The 25,056-nt window shown below is 26.6% G+C and overlaps 1 protein-coding gene across 1 annotated transcript in view; it reads left to right on the plus strand.

Annotated features, from left to right (window-relative positions):
* LOC122848721 (carbonic anhydrase-related protein 10) overlaps positions 1 to 25,056 on the plus strand; it is a 65,998-nt gene that overhangs the window by 25,251 nt on the left and 15,691 nt on the right. Inside the window, exons 2-4 of the mRNA XM_044146985.1 lie at positions 6,213 to 6,260; positions 14,457 to 14,593; positions 17,035 to 17,226. Of these exons, the coding sequence (XP_044002920.1) occupies positions 6,213 to 6,260; positions 14,457 to 14,593; positions 17,035 to 17,226 (377 nt within the window). The remainder of the gene's footprint in view (positions 1 to 6,212; positions 6,261 to 14,456; positions 14,594 to 17,034; positions 17,227 to 25,056) is intronic.

The following is a 25,056-nucleotide window of genomic DNA, read 5'->3' on the forward strand; positions in this document are numbered from 1 at the left end:
TATAAATATATATACACAAAGTAAAGACTGGAGATATAGTGTTACGATAAACCCTGCGTATACTTTGTGAAGTGACGGATTATTGATATATCTACAGTGTAAAGGGAAACTTAATATTGCGTAAAAGCTTTTCACAATTTTCGGAAATATAGTATATAAATGCATGGTGAGGGTAAAAATAGTACTTCAAGCTTTTCTACAACAAGGGCAACGCTGAGGGTTAAAATAGGGTTGGTACGTTGCATATATATATATATAGCATATACATATATACAGCTAAAAATCCCAGTACAAACATGAAGAACTCCAACTACTGCTCCAACTCTCTGTAATTTAATATTTCGATATTGTCAGTAGTATAAAATTTCTATAAATGTAATATGAATGCACATATACTTACATTTTTTTTCTTTTATACATTAGATTATAAAATGAGCTCACATATCATTGTACCAACAGACCGCTTAAATAATAATAAATACAAAGTGAAAAAACCCAAAAGATATAATATAATAATACATTATTTTGTTTACATACACTGAAAGGTAAAAAATAATAAATGGAATAACAAAAGGAAGAAGTGTATACATGTATTTGGATAATTTGTGCGTGTTCGGTGACATGTGGCGTGACACCATCGTTTCCTTGATTAATCTGTAATTGAGGAAATCGTTAGGTGGATGCGGAAAACAGTGTGATATAATGCAAGTAGGGGAAGAGTTTGGATATCCATGCTGCTGGGTTAAATAACGATAATGATTGGATCGTTAGAAGGGTGTGGAAAGCCCTCAATTTTTTTTTTTTTTCATCTATTGTCGTTGACAAAATGAAATGAAAAAATGACATATATACATGCATCTATAATTGCATGGACTTCGTTATTCAACAAATATGATTGCATTTATCTTCGTGGTGCATTTACTAACTTATCCATGTGTAGAACATTCAGAGTTTGTGTTAAAGTAGTAATATAAAGATACAACAGTTGGTGTCATGAAAGTGTTCATGAGGTTACACCCATAGTTAACTTTAATAACTGCCACCGCTCGAGTCACAAAGTTTCCGTCAGTTTTCATGTATATGATATTGGACTGAATAAATATATATACATATATGCAGATGCAATATATAAATTATAGTTACGCATTTTGTGCACACTTGGAAACTTGTCATGGCACCTACAAGCATATCTGTTATTTTGTGTCGAGCCAAGTTATTTCATGTCGTTATATTATTACACTGCATGACAATTTTGCCAAGAAAATAATAATAATAATAAAAATAATCAAATAAAAGGAATATGTATCTGAAGTTTATTCTATTTATTTATTCATTTTTTTGATTTTTATGTGCATATATGTATTTATTTATTAAGAGGAAAAAATATTCAACTATGACAAATGTATGCTAAATTTTTCAATAGCCTGGACAGTTTTTAATTAATTTATAAAGAAAAAATTATTTATCAAGCTTGGATTTAAATTTAAAAATCACATTTATTTTCCAGTAATTGCGACACATTATTTTTATAAGAAAATATATGCGATAAAAGTAAAATTTTTTATTTCCAATACCAAGTGCAATGAGTTTGTTGTTTTAATTCAAATTACTACACAGACAGAAGAAACATGTTATAAATTAAATTCAAAATTTTTAAATGATAAATTAAGGTTAGTCCAAAACATTAAATTAAGATTCTTATACTTATTTTTTTATACTGTAAAATGAACTATAAATTATTATTTTGTTTATAGTAAAAATATTAATAAGAAAGTCCATAATATAACTTTTTTTAATTCAATTATAAATTGATTCAAAATAACATTGAACATGTATTAATTTAACTTGATAAAAATTTTGAGTATTACGATGCTTGTATCAAGTTTGGTAAAAACAATTAGCCAAAGCTTGACAGAAGCCATTAGCCAAGTTACCAATGCTTGGTACACAGTCTTGACAAAAGCATACGCGTCTTATGAATACATCCAAATCTTATGAATACACTAGAAACTGTATTTTTGAGCTCAATATTAAATCAACATATAGACAAAAATGAAAGCAAATTAACATTCGAAAAATTAAATTTCATTCTTTTTTATTCTAACAGTTGAAAAATCAATCATGTATTCATTAAAACATAGATCCATAAATTTCTTGATCAACGAGATAAAATTTTTAACTAAATTTCTAGGTTTGACCTACAAACAATATTAAAAATCAAGCAACAATTTATTTATACATGTATATTTATAAACTGTTATTGTGTCACTTGACACCTAGTAAATTTTTTATCTGTTTTTAATTTGACATTGCCATGAAATTAAATATTTTTTTAATGTTGATAAAATTTAATATGCAAATTTTTTACTCTCAATAGTATAATGAAATTATGAAATTATTGTGCAAGCATTGTGGCATAGCAGGCTCATTACGGTCTACCGTAATTAAAAGATTCATGTATGTATGTATACAGAGAACACAGAAAATTATATGTGATATCTTATTTATACAATATAATATATAATAAGATTTTAGTGAGACAAAATCTTCCGTTAATTTCTCATTATGATATTATATTGTATTGGTGCATATTCTATATATAGAGATATAAACAGACATAAAAACAAACAGAATTTTTTTTCCGTGAAACTCAATAAATCCATCAACATCAGCTGGCGACTTTAATCGAATTGCTTATATAATCGGTCTTCTTTTTTTATTGATTTTTTTTGTTTTGTTTTTTTTTTTTTTTCAAGATAGAAGGAACTTGAGCGTTCAAAGTCTGGATTTTTCCGTTAATTTTGTTTGGGTCAGTTCAAGAAAAAAAATCTATATGTATACCAATATCCTTTATATATAATCTTATGATGTTTTGGAGTTACACAAAAATTCTTACGATAGTAATTAAAATTGTTTAAATACATATAATTTAAAAAAAGTTTGTTCCTGTTAATAGTTTCAGATACCAAAGTATATATATATATATCATATTATTTGTAATTTCAATTGGTGTAAGTAGAACATCTCAGGTTTTAGTCAGACGCGACAATAGTATCTTATGTTATCAAACATAAAACAAAATAATTTTAACGTCAAACAATTCAAATAATAAATCAATGAATATAATCAATACGTTCGTTACGTATAAGCCATATAACATTTTTTTCATACAATAATTTATTTTATAAGAAAAATGTATATTATTAATAAATATGAATGTATCGAATATAATGTAGAAACCCCTAAGATAACACAAAATCATACACAAAATAATCCAATAATTATCATATTATAATATCATTCGTCACTAAATAGGGATTATTAATTGAATTATATTGGAAAACGACAAATCGTATCCTGATAAAATTCGCTCCGATTATTGGTTAATTAGATTTATAAGCAATTGTTTACAACAATTATACTATTATCAACTAACAACTTTGTTTGGTTAAAAAATATATATAAAGAAGTAATTGAGCAATTGTTATCACAAGAGGGTGGCTCGTAAGAATTTTATCTCAAATTTTTTTATGTTTATTTGTCCAAAAATTGTAAATATTATAAATGAAGTTTATGAAAAATTATTTTGTCCAGATAAAAAAAAAAAAAAGTAAAATTTTTTTATTCACATTTTTTCTAATATTTTTTTTGTTGATAGATTCGAAGGATTTTAATACAAACATAACCTTAAATATTAATATACTACTTTGATAGGTAGTAAATTTTTCTTCAAATTCAATATCATTCATCAATATCAATTCAATTTCTAATAGAAAAATTTAAATATTAAAATTTGGTAACTTTATGTAAATTATTATCAATTGTTATTTCCATTATTGTAATTATTTCAATTTCTAACAAGAGACGCATGAGTTACTAAAATTGTTTTTAATTTGAATTTGTTTTAAAAATAATATAAATATATTTTTCCTTTTTGAGAAAATAATCAAAAGTTAGTAGAAAAAATTTGATATGCTTGTTAAAAAAAAAATACATCACTTGAACTGTTCATTCAAGATTTTTTTTTATTGCTTATAGTTAATGTTGAGTAGCAAAGCATCATTGACAATGGAGTTTGTTCCGTGCAAATTTTGTGAATGCACGATTACAGTGTGTCTGAAAATTATAAGAGGCTAAGGTTGCAGAGGTACGACAACAAGAGTCTATTTGGATGGTTCAGAGACCTCTTGTTCGAGATGAAAAGTTGAATCGGCTGACGATTGTAGATACTTTATGCGGGTTGAATAATAAAACAAAAATACTTATATATATATAAATACAACTACTTATTTTATTTTTATTTATTTCTTACTCTGACCACCATAATCAACAAACAAAATACAAAAAAATTTATAAAAAACAAAAAATAAAAAATAAACAAAACTAGCAACACGGCAAATTACATAAACTTTTCTAAGTATATATTTATCTGTATTTATACTTCATTCTTATACCAAGAACCAATTGGGTTATCCCACTTTTTGATCATAACTTATTCTTATTACTGACATGACTACTTTTACCTTGTTTCTTTTTTTTTTTTTTTTTTTCATTTATTCATATTTTTCCATTTATGTATTTCTTTGACAAAATTATTCAAGCATAGCGATCTTGAAAATTGACAAGAGTTATATATTTCACACAAAATTACTACAATCAGTATAGGTTATCTTAAGCCTACAAAAAAATAATAAACACACACATTAACATATAAGTTTGTTTATTACTTTCTTTCCTCAAAATTTCAATTACACTATGCACGATAAAAAAAAAAAAATTGTACATACATAGTCATGCTAAAGGTAAACGCAGTTTCTATATATTCATGTTTTTAATTTTTAATATAAAATAATTAAAGCTGCAAAAGTTTATAAAGATACACTATTTTCTATTATATATAGATATTTTTTGTTGTTGTTTGAATGATCTCAAAACTAAAATAATTAAAAAAATTATTTCAAATATTTGAAGATACTGCAATGAACAGATTTATTGACAGCTACTATATAGGTAAAACCTTGAAGTAACAAACAATGATAAAAAAACTTCTTTGTAAAACATCATAATTGCAGGTCAAATAGTTTATATGTTCATTAAAAAAAAAAAATATCAACTGAGGAAAAAATGTAGTTAAAGAATGGTTGTTACATTATTAGAAAAAAAAAAAACATAAAAATTAACATGACAGCAGTATTAAAAACTCAATCAGGAAGTATCTATTTCATCATTCAATCAGGTTTTCTGATCCATTTCTAATCAGGATTGTAAATCAAATAGGAAAACCCTGAAATTTTTTTTACTCAGCAACTTTGACATAGAACCTTTTTCAATTTTTTACACTTGATTGTTACTGTGTATTAATCTGTGGATTTATAATAAATTTTTTTTTCTATTTTACCTTGATATTTATTTTATTCATTATAATTATCTTTTGGGACTATAAGTTCAGGTGAATGGAAATAAGTTGGAGTTATTGTATATAGATATAGATGATTAGAGTCGAGTGACAGGAGGAACTGCAAATATGCAATGTGCTCGTAGAGAATTTCATCGTGTGGTATTTGTATACATATATAATGTATGAAACCCATGGAAGCAACTATGGGTTAACTGTTATATCACGTGCTATTGTATGCATGCTTTATATATAAACTTATACATATACATAATATTGAAGAGCTGATGGCAGTAGCTTAACACTATATATCTGGACTATGGCATATGCTACTACTTGGTTCTATCCGGTATGTCTGACTCGCCACACTCGCGTGGTCTTTGGACACAAATTCCAGTTAGATTCAGTTTGCATGCATGTGTATCTGTATGAGGTATAGTAAGTACAGCTCGACACGAATGTTGATCGATTTTCAAATCACTGTACCCTCAAATCTAATCATTTCATGCCCCATTTTCCTAAAGTATACATGCTCGGTTGGTTAAATTTAGCCAAAAATATCTATATATGATTTAATTTAGTCTTGTCAATATGAGACTATTTCAAACTTTCATCGATTAAGTTTATTCAATTATTCTCTCTAAATATGTACAATAAAAGTCCAACGATGTATAGCTACATCAATAATAATTTATGTGAATGAAATATTAAAAGTAGAATTTTATCATATATACATAGAATAAATACAATCAATTATCAAACTATTACTCGAGAAAAAAAAAAAATCATGATTTAGTAAATGAAATTTTATTTTCAGATACCGAGGCAAGCTGGGAGGATTGGTGGACCTACGATGGAATATCTGGTAAGTAAATTATCAAAATTACATATTTAATTTAATTTAAGGCTTTTTTTTAAAAAAAAATTAATTAATTGGCAATATATTGAACATTTAATATCAATTGGATTATTGAATTTTATATACAATAGGGTATTATCCTTTTTTTCGGTTTTTTTTTTTATTTTTTTTTTCTCGAGGTCACCACGGTTAATTTCATGGCTTGGTATGGGAATTTTTATCGTGCGTTTAGGAACAGCCGGTACGAGAAATTCCGGTTTAGGTATCTTGGCAAACTTATTACCAGATTTGACAAAGGTATATACGTGAGTTTTTAGAATCCAACCAACTTTCATAACGCAGGCAGATGGTCTCAGGACCCTTTGTTTTACAACCAATAACCTTTAAGTTTTGTGTTTCTTCATTGAAGTAAAAAAAAAAAAAAATATGTAATACCTATATCATGTAAACAGTAACATTGAAATATATTTGCATGACTAGTCAAATAATGAAAAAAAAAAGAAAAATACTCAAAGTAATAAAAAAATTAATTTAATAAAAAAAACTAAAGTGCATTGCATTATAAAAATTTATATCTATACAGGAACATTGTTTTCAGAAATAAATTTTAAATGTATTAAGAAAATAGAATATATAGACACGCAAAAAATGGTATGCTCTAAAATCTGATTTTTTTTTTATTGTTTACACTCAATTAAGCTATTTGCAATAAGATTTTATTGTTAAATTATTATCAGTTTTTTCATCTATTCAAAAGAAAATATAACTACAGGCTTTGAAAATGAACTTGTCATATTCTCTGCTTATCTATTCATTGCCTTTAAGTTGTCGGCTATATTTTACACAAAAGCCATATTTTATGCATACTATTATAATGAACACCTGAAGGATTGTATGTATATATACATATTGTAACGATACACCACTCTATTTTATGTAAGACATATACATACTATGAAACAGTATAGATAAAGAAAGAGAAATAAAGAGTCGACAAGCATCGTCCGGTTGCCGGTAGTCAGGATGTTATATTACAGCATTTAAATAATTTCATTTAATCTCCGGCGTGTCCCGCGTCCTTTAACCATTTTCCACCTACTGTCTCACCTCGTTATGGCATCCACTACCAAATATAACCATGCTCTCCGTCGGGTGCCCCACTATCATCACCACCTGCACCAACACTACTACTACCACTACCACCACCATCACTACCATCATCCATCCGATATATTTTCCACCGTGTATAAATTTATGCGAAGCGCACAACCAGCTCGACTAAGATCACCTGAAGAAGAAGTGCTTTATTCATATATATTTATATATACTTTTACCGCTGAATACTACTGTGAAAGAACGTTAATAGAGTAAAGGAATGTTTCACTATATCCTGTTGCTTAATGTTGACTCTGATAGGATCAACTTCTAATTATACTTTTTGATGCGAAAATACAAGATTTAAATTTCAATTAATTAAATTATGAAAATTAGTTTTTATAAACATTATTATTATTATTTTTATTTACTTTCATTAAAGCGTATTACAAATGAAAAAAATAATAATAATTACCATTTTTTTTTTTTTTGGAAAAAGTTGACAAATAATCGAATCTTTATTTCATTAGTGACAGTTCTGATCAGATCATGTTTATCAAACAAGTAAACAATTTTGAATTCATAGTGGGTTCATGATAAATTTATATTCAAAGTATTAATGAGAATTCAAAATCATATTATGTAATTCAGTTTTTTTACTAATAGTTTGTGTACTTGTAGTTTTTGTACGTAACAAACCTGATATAATGCCAAAACTTTGAAAGAAATGTCTCTATTAAATAAAAGAATTTAAATTTATTTCTTGCCAACTTATCCATGAGTAAGATCATAATTTATAATATTTAACTTTCTTTTTATTGCTATCATTATTATTATTATTTATATTCTATATGTTACAGGAGTTATGGCTGACTCTTTTTTTTGTTTTCTTTGTTTTGGTTGCATAAATGAATGATAAAATATAAAATAATCAAGGTTAAAAATCTGAGTCGTATATATTGTAAATATAAATTTCTCTCGGAGTCTGCACTTGCTACTTGGTGCAGTACTTCAAACAAGTAGTCACCACATATAATAGGTCAGGCTCCACTGAAATCTCAAGATGTTTACGTAAAATTTATATATACGTTTGATCCTTGAAAAATTTTTATTGGTTCTTCTGAAAGATATATGTGAAATACCAAGCAATATTGTTGTTGTTGTTCTGTTGTTGTTAGTGTTAATATTTGAACGAATATTTTGAGATGGCACATATGTTTCATTTTTTTTTTTGGGCAATCTTCAAGCTTAGATTTTTTATTTACATTCAATAAAATATTTTCATTTGCTCGGACAGTTTACGATATGAAATTGTGAAGGATTAAATATATTTTTTGTTTTTCTAACTTAAGGTGAGATACATGTATTCGAGATTCATGTCACGAAAGTCCAGAATGTCGATTAACCTATTGGAAACATTTAAGAGCTAAATTTTTTTTATGGAACATAGACAATCTGTGATGATTGTAAATGAAATAACATCTGTGGGATAATTATTTATATAAATACCAATTTATATGTGTTGTATAAGAGTAATATATTTATCGGGGAACTATTTATAACAGAAATCATAATGTTAAAATTTTTCAAATTCAAATGTAGACTTAGTTTATAAATATGTTATGAATGGAATATAGACCAAGAAAAAAACTGATTAAAATTTTTTGAATAGTCTCAAGAGACTGGTGAGACGTTAAAAAAAAATGGTAACATGAAGTTTAAATTTTTTTTATATGTTGAATTAACACTTTTTAAATCAGCAATGAAATTCGTGTTAATTTCAAAAGTGAATAGAAACAAAAATGTCAAATTTACATTTTTTTAATACGTCTGTCTATTTGAACATTTTTTTATATGTTAAAAGCGTTAAAAATTTTCAAATTTTGTTCAACATTTTTAGTCTGCATGTTATTTTAACATTTTTTTTTTAACACCGTCAAAACTATTTTTTTATAGCCATAAATTTAAATTGAAAAAATAATATAAAACACATTGTATTTTCACTTAACGTATAGGAGCTTAACACGGCGTATTGAAAATTTTCAATTTTCAATGGTTAACGAGGACCACACATATTCCATCTTGTTGGTACTTGTTTAAATATTTAGTAAATAAAATAATTAAATGGAATAAAACACAATAGTATTTTAATGATGTCGCGTTTGAAGGATTTTCAAAATGTTTAATAGCATCACATGTGGATGATGTGGTGAGAGAGAGTTAGAGTATGAGTAAATACATCCAGTGCTTAGTATGAAAATTTTATATAAATGAAAAAAAAAAATCGGCTTGTCCAATCGAATTTGAATATGCAATTCATATAGTACATTGTGGATTGCCTTGTTATGGACAAGGGTAACGATATATTCCCTCATTGGACAAACCTTTTTAGCCCTACACTTTTAGAGCCCAGCTTGGATTCACACACACAATTTTGTGAATTTACACACCTTTTATGCATATACTATACCAATTGGCCTCTGGTAAATTTGTTAATTAACTAAGGTAATTGCTTTCACACTATACCGAACTAAAACTAAATTTAACAACTATACAGATATCATATATACATTGTATATCATTAACAAACTGAATAAACCAGAAATAACATGCTAACATAAGACGAGAAAAAAAAAATATTTATACAATATATTTCTTCAGAATAATACAGTTTAATATTAAACTTCCAATTGTTTTTTATTATTGTTATTTTTAGCCTATAAAAAAATGTATATAAAAATATAAAATATAGAAAAAAAACAAAAGCTATAAAATCTGAGTTAGTATCAGCGAATGTTTGAGAAAGATTTTTTTTTTAATAAATTGGAAAAAAAAAAAAATGCTGGAATAGTAAACTATAAAATCCGTATCAAATATTTTATTTGATTAATAAAATTTTCTACTTGATATTGAGTCTGATGGTATAGATTACATATTTTTTTGATCGTTAGAGGATTTTATGTCAGCCACCTAAGCATCTGTAGATTTAGAAATAATATCATCAGTTCAGATAATATTATTCTCTCGTTTTTTTTTTATCAATATGAGATATCTAATCTACTATCAAGTCCGTTTTTCAATTGCGTAACTTTTTCATAGTAAATTATATCCAATATTTTAGTTAGAGATTTTAAGACCAAGAACTTGTCATTTGTAGCTGAAAAAATACATCAACAATATTTTTTTTTTAGATATTTTCGTGAACTAATTTTACCAACCAATGGTTTAATTAAAGGTTAATCAAGGGTTTTATGTGTTATTTTTTTTTTGATAGAGTTGTATTACATAAGCATACATTGTTTAAATATATTTTACTTTATTTTTATTTCTATTGTTTTAATCATTATCTTTCATACCAATAGTGGATTAGTGGCTAGAGTGCAATTAAATTTAATATGCTTCGGATGGATAGTCATGTATTTGTTGTCTTTATGAAAAATATATCCTTTTTTGTTTGTAGTAGTAGCTTTTTTTTTCAAATTAAAAAAAACTTCTCAACTATATAATTAGTGAAGCTAAGAAATTTTACATAAAAATATATTCATTTTCTTTATTTTCATAAATACATATAAGCTATGTACAATGTATATATTGTTGTGATATTGTTAACGTGTTTAAATATCTACTGTAATATAAAAAAAAGTTTTTTTAGATTTTTCAATCTTTACTTATTACTATTCTTTTTAAAATCGTCATCTGACTGAGCTGATTTTACGAACAAATCTTTTATCACTGGGGTATTCTACTCTTTCCATTTTATTTCTTTTACTATATAGTCGATTTTTCATCGTTATAACAATCGGTATAAATTACAATAAATAAAAATAAATAAAAATGCAAAAGATATACGAATATATTTTGCATTGTTATCTGAAATATCATTGTGACTACATATACATGTATAGACTAGATGCAGAAAATTCAGCGGTTGGTTTAACCCAGAAGTATATTTCGATGTGACGACGCTGATTAATTGGACAACGATAATTAATTCGAAGCTTCGCCGCGACAGCCTTAACGACATCAACGGCGGGTATACTCTATACACAGGGTGATTATTGTACCTGACACTAATTCTTGTTACGTTTAACACCAACCTCAAGAGAATTGAGGCTCATATACCAGCATATTAAACATATATATACATGTATGTCGAGTATATATGTAAACATGTATACTTATATATACATACAATTATTTCCTTTGATCAATCATCTTACAAACCAGTTACCATTTTCACGTGCAGTGAATCATTATTTTCGTCGAATTACTATATATACCTATATTACTAAATAATATACCATTCAATTTTTACTTTTTTATATTCACATATAAATAATGCCAAGTATTTATCTGTAATTTTACATCATTTAAAGTTCCAAGTTATTAACTACATATACGTGATTCAGTTTATATATCATTAATTTTTTTGTGAGTTTGTGTAATCAGACTTTATTCAACATTTTACTCAATTTTCTCAATTTTCATTTTACTTAATTATTTATTACATGTATTATTTATTATTCCAGAGATTCTCCATAGAGAATCATTTTTGGGTTGTTAATAGAAAACATAATAGATTCAATAGAACAGCGATAATTTATTATCTGAAAAAAAAAGCAATGACATAGAAAACAAGTCTTTTTAGAGAATCACCCATATACAAACGATAACAAGTAGCCACTGGTTTCAATCACTGCAATGTAGACCAATTATTTACTTTTTAACAATCCATATCTATACAAATTTTTCTTTTGTGTTCTGTTCATTATATTATATTGTTTTATTTTTTTAAACTATTAAATTCCAACTCCGTTATTTATTAATGAGTTTTTTTTTCTTTTTCTATTATAATAAAACAAATTCAATTAGTGTACTAATTAACTGAATACGACTATTCAATTTGAATAATATTAATACAATAATATCAATAATAATAACTTTACACTTGCATAAATGAACCAAAAATATATTTCATTGGTGACTTTTGATCAATAATTTCGACAAGATCTAATAGTTGCAAAAATATCTTAATCTGTCAATATCTACTATCATCAATTGATTTTACTACAGTTCACTCAAACGTCAAATTGTCACTACTCACTACTGAAATAAATATATTTGCATTACATTGGCTGTGTAAATTATCTTTTTTTATTTATTTAATTTTAAAATCTTATCTTATTTACAAATATAATTTTTTTTTTCTGTTTGTATTATCAATTAAATGAATACAAATATGTATACCTTTTAACCATTTTAAACAGAAGTTATAGTACTAATGATAATGAATAATGATAATATTATAATGTAGAATAACTACATATATATTTATAAATATTTATATATTAAAAGAGGATAGAAAATGAGTTTAGTGATTTAGTACATTTCAAACGAAAATTGTGTTATAGTAACCGGGCAGAATAATCGTAATTAAAAATTTGCATACTATTACACAGTATTGTGAATCACTTAATTTTACTGCAGGGAAAATAAACGACACATCTGTTGTATGCTTTCTCTTCCTCTTTCTACACCCCAACTCTTTTATTGTTTTTCTCAATCTAAATGCAATAATATCCTGTACACAAATAAATACATATATGTATTATGTATGTATACATATAAAATGAATGAGTGTGGATTTTATCGTTTGATAATTTTTAATTATATCAACTCGCGTGCATGCAAACCGTAAGCCGTAGCCTGTCCTGTATGACTTTTAATATACACATTCATCACATCCACGCCTCGAGTCGAGAGTTGCGGTGACCTCACGTTGTTTGTTTATATTCTCTATGTTGACCATATTCGTACGATGCTATTATCATGTATATGTATATATGGTATGATTCATCATGCTAATGTTATTTGAACTTTTATAATACAAAATTTGTATTATCAAATCATTATTATTTATTATAATACATACGTACTAAAAAAATATCTTCTCATGATCGGATAATGATTGTAGATAAAAAATTTTCACAATTGAAGTAATTTGTTTTTTTTTTTTTTTCAATATCTTTCATAGAATCTGGAAAAAAAATTTTATCTACAAAGAAAAAATGTATTTATTTTCAATATAGTTTAAATATATATTTTCTTCGACTTGGGGATTTCGTTTAAAAGAACGATGAAAAAGGAAAAAAATTTTAAAAAGGATGTAGCTATAAAGTTACATGAAAATTTTTTGTTTTATATTTAAGAGTTATTTTTAAAGTATTATTCAATTATGATCATCTTTGTCTCTTAGATTTTTAAAACAAAAAAAAAACAACTATTACGAACAAGCGTAAATTATCAAAATTAAAAATATTTTTTTAGCGTGATACGCCGTTTGGTTATTGATTTATTTTTTAAAAACCTTCTAAATTGGTTAGGAATAAATAAATAAAAAGAATAAATAATAAAACAGCATGGAACTGAGCTGTTTTTTTTAAGCATTTAAATGTAATTACATATATTTTTTTAATTAGTTTTTGAAATTTCATTATTATCATTATTATTATTATTTTAAAATTAAATTGTAACACATAATGTTGTTAATTTTATTGAAATTCATTTTCTTTTACTTTTTTTTCTAAATTTATATTCACATGAACTCAGTTTCGTGGCACCCTAAGACTGCAACCCCTCCCATCCCAGAGACAATGTTTTCCGACGTTTATATACATAAACCTTTGCATGTGTACCTGGTCACTGTATTTGGGACTGAGTTCTGAAATATCCTCTAATAAAAAATCTGGTTTCAGTATGACAAATATAAAACAAAAAAAAAAGAAATTGACTAGAAAAAACATTGATTTATGGAAAAAAAAGGCGAATTTCTCCAGAGAACAACACCCTTGATGTATCTCTTCGGTATTACTTGTTTGTTTTATTCAAGATAGAAATATAGACTAGAGAAGAAATATCCTTTCAAAAAGTTTTAGAACAAGATAAAGTTATTCCCCTTGAGCTGGCCAAACCACAAAAATATATAAATAAAAAAAAAAAAGATAAAAATAGAAATATACGTAGATGATAAGTCAAAATTTCAAAAATATCAGAAACATAAATATGTATATATTTTGTATGTTTTTGATTAATCTTGAATTTTTACAGGTCCATCATTCTGGGGCTTAATAAATCCACAGTGGTCTTTGTGCAGCAAAGGAAGACGCCAGAGTCCCATCAACATTGAGCCAGACAAGTTGTTGTTCGATCCACACTTGAGGCCGGTTCAGGTGGACAAACACAAGGTAATTTATCAATCCAAACAAAATTCTACTCTAAATGTCTGACCAAAGATACCCACTATTCTACTTTTATTGCCTCTCAGATCGATACTATTTTCGACATATATATCTGTATACATTCTATGCTTATCCTTTGGGGAATAATAGCTTACCCTATTTATTCTACTTTCTTTCCCTCTCTATGTTACATTTCAAAAACAAAATAACAAACCAACTTTAATTCCAAATCACAGTGAAACTTCCAACAAGATAAGATAATAGATCAAAAATAAAATTTCAGACAATAAAGCAATCTGTCATAAATACTACTATTTTTTTAAGTTATTTTATTTTTCTAATATAGTTGAAATAAAAAAAAACAAGAATAAAAAAGTTTTAGATAATTTTGATTTCGGGAGTTTAAAACAAAATAAAGTAACAAGTGAAAAATTCTAAATTCAACATGTTTTGTTTTCATTAAATTTTGGGGCAAACGCAAAAAAATATGGACTTAATAGAAATTTAATAATTTGAACGTGTTAATTTAGCACGTATAAGAAATATTATATTCTGAGTCAATATTTTTTTTTGAATAATGAATTTAACATTTAAAAAAAAATGAAGATCTATTTTGGAATTTAAAAAATGTTTTGTAGTATTTTTTTTCCCTGCTTCTTTGCTTCTAAAATATTTAAATTATATATAATAATAAATATTTTTACTAAATCAAGTATTTAAGTTTTAAATAATTCAAATTGAATCATGATTTATTATCTGATAATACACCCTCACAAACTGTTTCATTCAATTATCATGTATTACTGTTTATTAAATTACTTTTTCTTCCAACATTTATCACCGAAAATAATAATTATTCACGAGACAGAGTGACTGAATAAAATTTTAATGAAATTTTGCATACTTATTCACTGCGCCCCGACATGTTAATAACGAAATTCGGACTTTTAAATTTGTTTATCAGCTATAAAAATCAATATAACCCTGGCAAAAATTTACTGAAATAACTTTTTATTATTTTTTTTTTTTTTCGAGATAGTTTTTTGATAGTTTTTAAGCTAAAAGCTGAATATATATATTTGGAGACTAGAAAAACACTAGATTGTCTGTAATATTTGTGTAGTTTTATACTAAAGTATACTTGGTTGATAATTGAGTCAGAAAAAAAAAAAATAAAAAATACGGTGATACAGTGATAATATAAGTTTTGCAGTATATGTTAATGTTATATCTAAAGCTCTACGTAACTTATGTCTAAAAAATGAGGGATTGAAAAGTTATACAACGAAAGCTTAAAAAAAAAAATTCAAAGAAAAATACAAATTACGAGGAAAACGACCGATCAGCGGGTCAAATAAACTGCAAGCCCACGTCGTCACGCAGTGTTCAAATGTATAGAGACATGGCAATGGTAGAAAAAGTTAAATTTATAACCCTTCACAAAATGAGGATTTTGGGGTTGGAGAAGGGAGGATAAGGGTATGGGCAAGTAAAGTAAAACTTTGGCACTTAAATTAAACAATAGAACGGACTCAAATACGTCTTTGGCTTTTGCTTTAACTCCAATATGGCCGTTAAATCCAAAAGCTGACTCTGTACTTTCTGATCTTCTTAGCCACCAGTCTCTGATCTTTAGCACACACACCGCATATATATATATATATATAAAAACTATACACCATTCAAAACCAATCGCACTTTTATTATTATTATTATTATATATATAAATATAAGTATATAGCATATAACTATATATATATATATATATATAGTTCATGCTCCGAAGAAAATAAAATTCATTCATCATTCTTTTGACAATGGGAAAGAAGTTCCAATTCAATTGTTGGCCTCTTTTGCTATATCCACCAGTTCTTTCAGACTGCAGTCTTTTTTACATGGGCTCCATAAATTTCCTAATTTTGCATTCTAATAATGATAATAATAATAATAACAATAATAATAATAATAATAATAATATACATGATAATAATGTGTATGATAATTTTACAATAGTATAAAAAAATAAGTTGCTAGGGTGATTAATTGCAGAGTAATAATTTTACGCAAATTATTTGTCGGTTTGTCTGAAGAGGCTTACCTCTATAAATATTATTTTTTAAGTGATGACGTCGTAATCCACGTTTACAGAACCTACAAGAAAGTGGACTGGGCTTCTGATATTCATATTTTTTTTAAACTTAATCTAAAATAACCTTTTACTTCCTTCTTTTTTTAAAATTTTTATTCCATCCCATCAAATTCTCAATCAATTATAATCTAACTGGTTTTTGCTTTCAAGTGTTTAACTAAAGTGAATGCAAAAAAAAAAAAGATAGATTACTCTATATTGTATCGCAAAAAGACACATGTAAACGATATTTAAATGTATAGTTTTAAGAGTTAATATTAAATATATAATTTTTTGTTTTTTAATATTTTAATTTTAGGTCGCTGGTAGTTTACATAATACTGGACAATTTTTGGTATTTAAAGCCGATAAGGATGCCAAGACCAGAGTCAATATAACTGGCGGACCTTTGGCTTATCATTATCAATTTGAAGAAATTTATATTCATTATGGAATGGAAAATGGTCATGGATCAGAGCATCGAGTTAACAATTATGCATTTCCAGCTGAGGTAATGATAATAACAATAATAAATTGTCAATATACATTGTATTATTATTTTTCAAATAACATGATAAGTTGATTGTTTGGTAAACATTTGTCAATTTACTGTGGTATTTGGTATTTGTTTGTCTATAAATTGTATAGTCTCAGTGTCATCGCTTGCTAGGCCACTAATGGTCAAACAAGGCACCCGAGATACGAGTGGTGAATCATTATAGACTGTCGAGTCTGTTCGATGGCCATCATAGCCAGTTTCCATCTAAATTGACATGGCATAATTGGAGCAATTTGTGGAGTCCTTCATTGATGAATCAAGATATTGAATCGGTTTTCTTAACTATATACATATAATATATAAACAATATTATGTATAAATTCAGTGATATACATATTTATAAATTTGTCTCAATATTATTTTTATTTGGAATTGATGATTGGCATTCATACCACAATGAGAATTTAGATTGATCTTAAATTACAAATTATAACCTCAAAATTGTTGATAAATTCCAATCATTCAAGACTACTGATTGGTGAATGGTATGAAATCGGTTGACCAAAAGTACAATGCATTACTTGAATTGGCTATATTGGAAATATATATACATATAATATAATGTATATGCTTCTAAAGGCAGCACTATAGTGATCACTGTTTGTTGCATTTAACTATTATATATATACTATTATATATTATAGCTTGAGTAGTTTGCCACCTGATTGTGAGCAAAGGAAGAGGGTCATAGTGAATATTTCGTACTCAGTCTTTCGATCGGCATCAAAGCAAGTACCATTCACTTATCCCTCAAACACGCCATCAGTAATAGTACTGTGAGGTGAGCATATCAGTGGCTCTTGGTTGTCACATACCTCGTCCATATATCAATGAATTATATATTCGATATTACATATGTACATGTATATCATCGCTGTGGTTGCCATTTTCCTAGAAATCTATTTCTTAAATTAGGAAGTATCTCAAACTTCAAATGTGCAATGCTTTTTGACTGGTAGGCAGAATTTTTTTTCAAATTTTAGTGGTCAAGTGATTTCTAGTGATCTAACATAAATTCAGATGATTTCAAATGATAGTTTTTCGTTTAATTTGTTATCACCGTATAAATATGGAAATAGAGATCTCAACTTTTAGTAAGACCTAAAAACAGTATTTATTATTTTTCAATTGTCCCAAAAAAATTTTGTCTTAAAATGCTAATAACTTCGTGAGTTTTGCGGAGATATCGAAATGAAAAATACGGGAATTTCAAAATAAAATTATAATGAAGCCTATATAGTACTGCAGTAAGATGCAACTTGATCACAAAAATAGTTTTTCAGTCTGAAAATTAAAAAAAAAGACATAATCAAGTTTTTTATATTTTCATTAATTACGGATTTCATAATTATTTTTATAAGAAATAAAAATATACAAATTGTATATAGCTAAGAAAAAGACGCTTCTTTTGGATCTAACATAGAGTGCTATGTCAAGTAGTTGATGAGCTGCGAGATTTTTTTTTTTTTTCGTCGAAAAACACATTACTACGGTGACCCTGAAGAGTCCATCTACGTAAAAATAATTACAGTTATAGTATAGAACCCAAATTGATACAATTATATACGAATTGAACTCACCCTTAGGTACAATGAAAAAAAAACCTGTAGACCTCTGGTGGATGACTTTTAGAGACATAATCTTCATGAGTGCACGAAAAACAGAGCAGTTGAGAACTTTTTTTTTTCTCATTTCCACCCAAGTATCAGGCAAAGACAAAAACTCGTTTTCTTTATTATTCGTTAAATATTTGTCTTTTTCTCTAGTTTTGTTCTTCACTTTTTTTTCTAAATATTTAAACGTTTTTCAAACTATTTAATTTTGTTTACCCAAACATGACCTTCCATAAGAGCTTATGTTTGACCGCAAAAAACTTGTTCAACTTTAAAAATTAATTAAGAAAAAAAAACAAAATTCATAACAAAAAATGTTAATTGACCAAAAGATGTATCATTATTTCAATTATCTGTTTTGTAAACTTTGTGAAAATGTCATCATTTTGAGTTTGCCATGATTGAATCAGCTGTAATTAATGGTGATAAAAATTAAGAAATTATAATTATATAAATAAACAAAATTTATAATTTATAATTTTCAAATTTTACTGTTTTTATATAATTTCGAATGAAAGTAGTTTTATCAGTTTTCAACTCCTCGGTTTTATCAATCGACGAAATATATATAAAAATGATTTTATGTCATTTTTTTTAAGAGAAAGAGACGATTGATAAATTTTGAAAACAAGAAATATGTTCTGGGATCAGCTTAAACTGAACAAAAAATTGGCAACTATATCCGAAGATATGATGGTTTTGACCATTTCAAATTGAGGCATCCTGCTTTATATACATATATATAATATACAGTATCATATGATACACAAATCCCAAAGATTTGGATTAGGCTGAGTACACTCTAGGCTCGTCCGCAAATTCCATTCGCATATTGAATATGAGAAAAAGTCCGAATACCAGCACATATGTTGTAATACCAATATATATACGCTCATCCAAATCTTGATTGAATAAAATCCTCTAACAATAACTGAAATCTATAAAACTGTTGAAATTGATAAAATTGAAAATTTTCAATATATATACTTTTAATTAAAATTCTAGTTTAAATTTACTTTAATAATAACAACTTAATAATTACTTAATAATTAAACAGTGATATAAAATTAGCTCTTTTTTTTTTTTTTTTTGATAACCTGTCATTTTAATTTTTGTCTATGTTAGACATTGTCATGAGCCCATGGGGCTTAATCAGTGCTTCATTTGTTAAGAGCCACTTGGCAACGAGAGTCATTTATTCCAATTAATTATACCGTGTTCTTTTCGTTCATTTCAAGTTAATGACTTGATTTTGGCCGTTGATGGCTCAGACTAATGAGAATTACAGTCTGAAATATATTGTCGTTTATTTAATAAAATTCTTTTTTATAAATGTTTTATTAAAAAAATAGAAAAATTACGCATAATATAAAACTGTGACAAATGTAAATTTATTTAATTATTATTTGATGAGTCAATGCAGCATGCTTTAGTCGTAATTTAATTGTAGTGGATCGTTTATAGTTGAATGAGGCTCTCGTGGCACGCTATTATGATTGTCTCTGTCGTGTTACGAGTGTCCTCTTGATGAGGTTCCAGCATGCACAGTTGTTCTCTTCTTGCAGCCTTTTTACACTAACTACTCTATATACATATTACTACCTATATATATGGTATAACTGCAGTGAAAATGTTGACAGTGAAAGAAAGAAAATATATCCACATAAATTGCACAATTGGAGTATAATGATTGGGGATTAGAAATCAAGGCGATTGACACAAAGCATAAGGTATTCAGATTGGTACAATGCAGTATTGAATATTGCACAAATTTACCGCGCCCACTTGACTTAATAGTGGGCTATATGGTCTGACCAGTACTGTACTAGTTTATATAGTTGTCTGTCAACTGGGTGGGATAACTTCTCATATATCTGTACCTGTATACCTAATCTATACATCTATCTTTCTATCTGTCTAGAAATATCAATCTATCTATCATGCTATAATAGTAAAGAGCATTTTGCCAGTAATTACGTTGTGGTATACCTGTATGCCACAAATATGCATATCTTCTGCTTCTCTCTTGCTCTCCTTTTATTAATTTAACTTTTTCTTTTCACCACATAGAAACGCCAAATAGAGATGTTGGTTTGAATGACCCATACTCAGAACTTCTTGAAATTTCAACAGATTGTACTCCTCGATAAAATACACTAAGTTAATTTCTTTTAGATTTTTCCATCTATTATTTTGGCTGTTATTGTATATGGCATTTTATCAAAATCAATAATTTTTTTTTTGTTCCATTTTTTTAGAATTTTGTGAGGGAATAAAAGATTAGTAAGAATGGTTTTTTGTGTGAAAATTCCTCAGCTTTTCAAAGGAAATATTACTTCTTTATTTAAAAATTCTTTAAAATTAATTTAATTTTAAATTTTTAGTTTTATCAAAATTTAAAACTTAAAATTTATCAACGAATAGTCGCATTTACTTCATCAATCGTATGTGACTATTGTCTTAATTTGTATTTCATAGAGTTATCAAAACAAGAAACCTTAATTTTTGTAAACAAAAATGACTCATTTTTTCCTTTTTTAATAAACACAAATGTAAAATAAAAAATATAAATAAAAAAATTTTGGTGGTTTCTTTTACGTAGGTGGGACGCTTTGCGTCACCTACGTATTGGATTTGTCAACAGAAAATTAAAAAACGCTCTCATTTCTAAAGTAATTGTCAGAGACACTTCGTGTAAAGATTAAAAGAAGCGTATTTTTAATCTCTTCAATTTGTATATTTTTGATTTTTCTTCAAATAATTATTAAAGTTGTCAGTGCCAAAAATGTTAAAAAAATTTTTTTTTTTTTTTTTTTTTAAAATATTAAATAACTTTTTATCTGTAAGCGTGATCGATTTGCACCGACTGATTAAAAGTTTCCTTTTATTTTGATCTTTAAATTGCCGCTATTATGAAAACGATATCTTCAAAACTCACGGAGTTATTAGGATTCTAATAGAAAAATTTGATGTGGTTGTTTTTTTCCCGATCTACATTGGAACCCAACAAAATCATGTTTTGTGGAGATGCTTAGTTTATCTCACTCACACAGATGAACATATGTTTATGATAAAATTTCATAGTGTGAAACAACAACATAACCTGCATAACAACAACATAACCTGTTTAAAAAATATGACATTTTATTTAAAAAAAAAAAAAAAAAAATTACACTAATTAATAATTGCACATAACCCACTGGAGTATTGAAAATTTTAATTTTCGTTACATATGATTTTTTTAATTAGAAAATCAAATTTACATACTATTGTAAGAAAACCGACTAATTTTTTTTATTCATATTTTTCATTTCACATATTTTGTTTATTAAAAAGAGAAAAAATGAGTCACTTTTGTATACAAAAACTAAATTTTTAACAGTAAACCTCGCTTCACCCAATAAGAAAAATTATAAATCGTCCCGAGAAAAATTTTCAGGTTTCCCTATTCAAGCTCGATCCAGATTAAATCAGGATACCTCAGATCAGGATACCTGATTTATGAACAGGGTGACATCAGAATGTTAATGCTAATCCTGAATAACCCAGGTAGGAATTGACGACGGACACAACCCGAATGGAAATTGAATCCGGCTCGGCCGGATCCAGTATGGCTAAGGTAATCCGGATCCGAGTTTCCTGACCCTTTACGGATCCGTTACGCCTAAGGCTAACCGAAAATTTTTTTAAAACAAAATTCGGATCTGGTTAAAATATAAATTCGGATCCAGTTTAAGTATAAATTTGGATTCAGTTTAAGCATAAAATCGGATCCGATTCAAATGTAATTTCGGATACATAATTTGGTATGCGATTTAGCCACGGTGTCCTTATTGTAAGCGACTAATTCCCACTTATTATAATGATTATTATTATATGTCATCTAAATTTTTTACTGTAGTCTACCGGAATTTTTGGAAGTCTTGAGTTAATGGTATACTTTACGCCAGAAATTACTGTAGTGTACAGCAGGTTTTACCGCCAGATGACACGAATATTTATTGAAAATCAAGTGTGTTCCTAACCTCTTCTAAAAAAGTTTATTGATTTTATTTTATTCATGAATCTAAATAAAAATGCGGTGAAACACATGAAAATTATGAAATGGTTTATTTTTTAAAAATTAATAAACACGTTACATTTTTATTTTGATGTTTAAACAATCAGGTTTTATTTAATTTTTTGTGTTGTTTTTTTGTTTCGTTTTGATTAAAATTACTGTAGTGTAGTAGGAAATTCTAGTCGATCCTGGTGGCCTCCCCACGCAACTTCTCAATTTCCAGTAGACTACAGTAAAATTTGGTTGATACTCTACAGCATTGTTAATTGCTGCGGATTTCTCTCCGTGTATCAAGCACATCTATCCGACCTTCGTAATACTAGTATAGTCATTGAATCGTTTCGATGGGAAAAAAACTATTGGTTAACGTCAAGGCTGTATACTTTCCTAATTTTGGTTTTTACACTAGATTATAAATATTTATGCACAATTTGTAGCCTTTGACGTCATTGAAACTTCATCTAGCTTTTCGAGAAAACTTTTGAAAGCAACGTAGAGGGTTGTTCAATCTTACGATACATAAAAAAAAAAAAGGATAAATGATTCTAAAACAATTATTTCAGTCTTTTAATAAATAACAATAAAAAATAGAAACAAGATAAAAAACAAAATTATATTCATATACGCTCATATCACCTCTTAAAAACGTATTAAAAAAAGTTTCTTATCGTAAAAATTTTATTTACTATAACAATTAAGTTTTGATCTCTTTGGTTGTGACCATTGCTATAAATATATCAATAGTCCAATAAGAAAATAAAAAAAAAAAAATAATTTATTCAATTGATAAAAATAACAATTTATAATCGTTGAGCTGCAAGGCAAATTTGCTTCTTTATAGTAGCCTAATTTACATCCACTCCGAGCCATGCATACATATTGAAAATATTTAGCTATATACTCTATTTAAATATACGATTTGAGTCTTTAGCATTTTTAACTTTAAACAATTTTATTTAAACGAAAAAACAAAAAAATTACTTTTCTATTTCGTCTCACTTTTCATTTTTGTTAATCAAATTTTATTTTTAATTTTTTCTTAAAGAGTGGGATGTTATAATAATAAAATATCCAAGTTTGTCAAAACGAAAATGTTTCAGCGTGGCAAAAAGTTAATAAGTTTAAAACTTTTAAAAATAATAACAGCTGAGTGGTCAATTATCGTCAGAGTAAAGACAATGAATGAATAACTATATTTCAAGAAACTCAGATAAAAAGTTTAAAGAATTTTCTATACTATTAAAGACTATAGGAAAATCGAGTATTTGTTGTCTTATACCGGTAGTGGTGGAAGGAGAGTATCAATCACAAATTATAGTAAAAACTCAAATATTGATTGAAAACTATAGCCAACATTTTGTATAAAATTTTATCGGATATTTTGCTGGTTAGACAAAATAGAGATGCAAATTTGTACAGATTTGAAATGTATAAAAATTAGTATATACAATGTATTTCATTGTACGCAAATCAGCCGGTGTTTCTACTTAACTGTGAATATCGAATAATGTAAATAGCCAGTACTAAGATGAAACTTAAACCTAAAATTAGTTCAAGCTATTTCAAGTTTCCACCTTAAACTATATTCACAGATTTTGGTTTGAAACCGCAAATATATATATACTTTAATATACTATTATTATTATGTTATTCTATTAATATATATTTTTCACGAACAAATTATAAATAAATAAACACTATACCTATTCACGTGTCAATATATTTATTTAGTATAATTGAAAAAATTTTATATTAATATTATTATTCAAGAGAAAAATAATATTTACTATGACTGGAACAAATTTTTCCGTTACAGAAGAAAATATAAAAATTCCAGAAGCCCAATTGCATGCGATTTTTTATTTTATTTTAAAATATTTATTATCAACAAATAATTTCTTGAAGACATGTCAAAGATCTTGAATAACAAACTTAATAATTATATTAATATATTTATATTATATATTTATTTCAAATAAAATGCATAAAAAAAAAATTATTTTGTGTCAAGAATTTTTTTTTATAAATCAAATTTGTTTTCCATAAATTTTAATTTTTTAACTTTTTTTTTCAAGAGATGAAAATTTTTCCCCGGTGTCGTATACAGAC

Source organism: Aphidius gifuensis, linkage group LG1, assembly GCF_014905175.1.
Source record: "Aphidius gifuensis isolate YNYX2018 linkage group LG1, ASM1490517v1, whole genome shotgun sequence".
Lineage (NCBI taxonomy): Eukaryota > Metazoa > Arthropoda > Insecta > Hymenoptera > Braconidae > Aphidius > Aphidius gifuensis.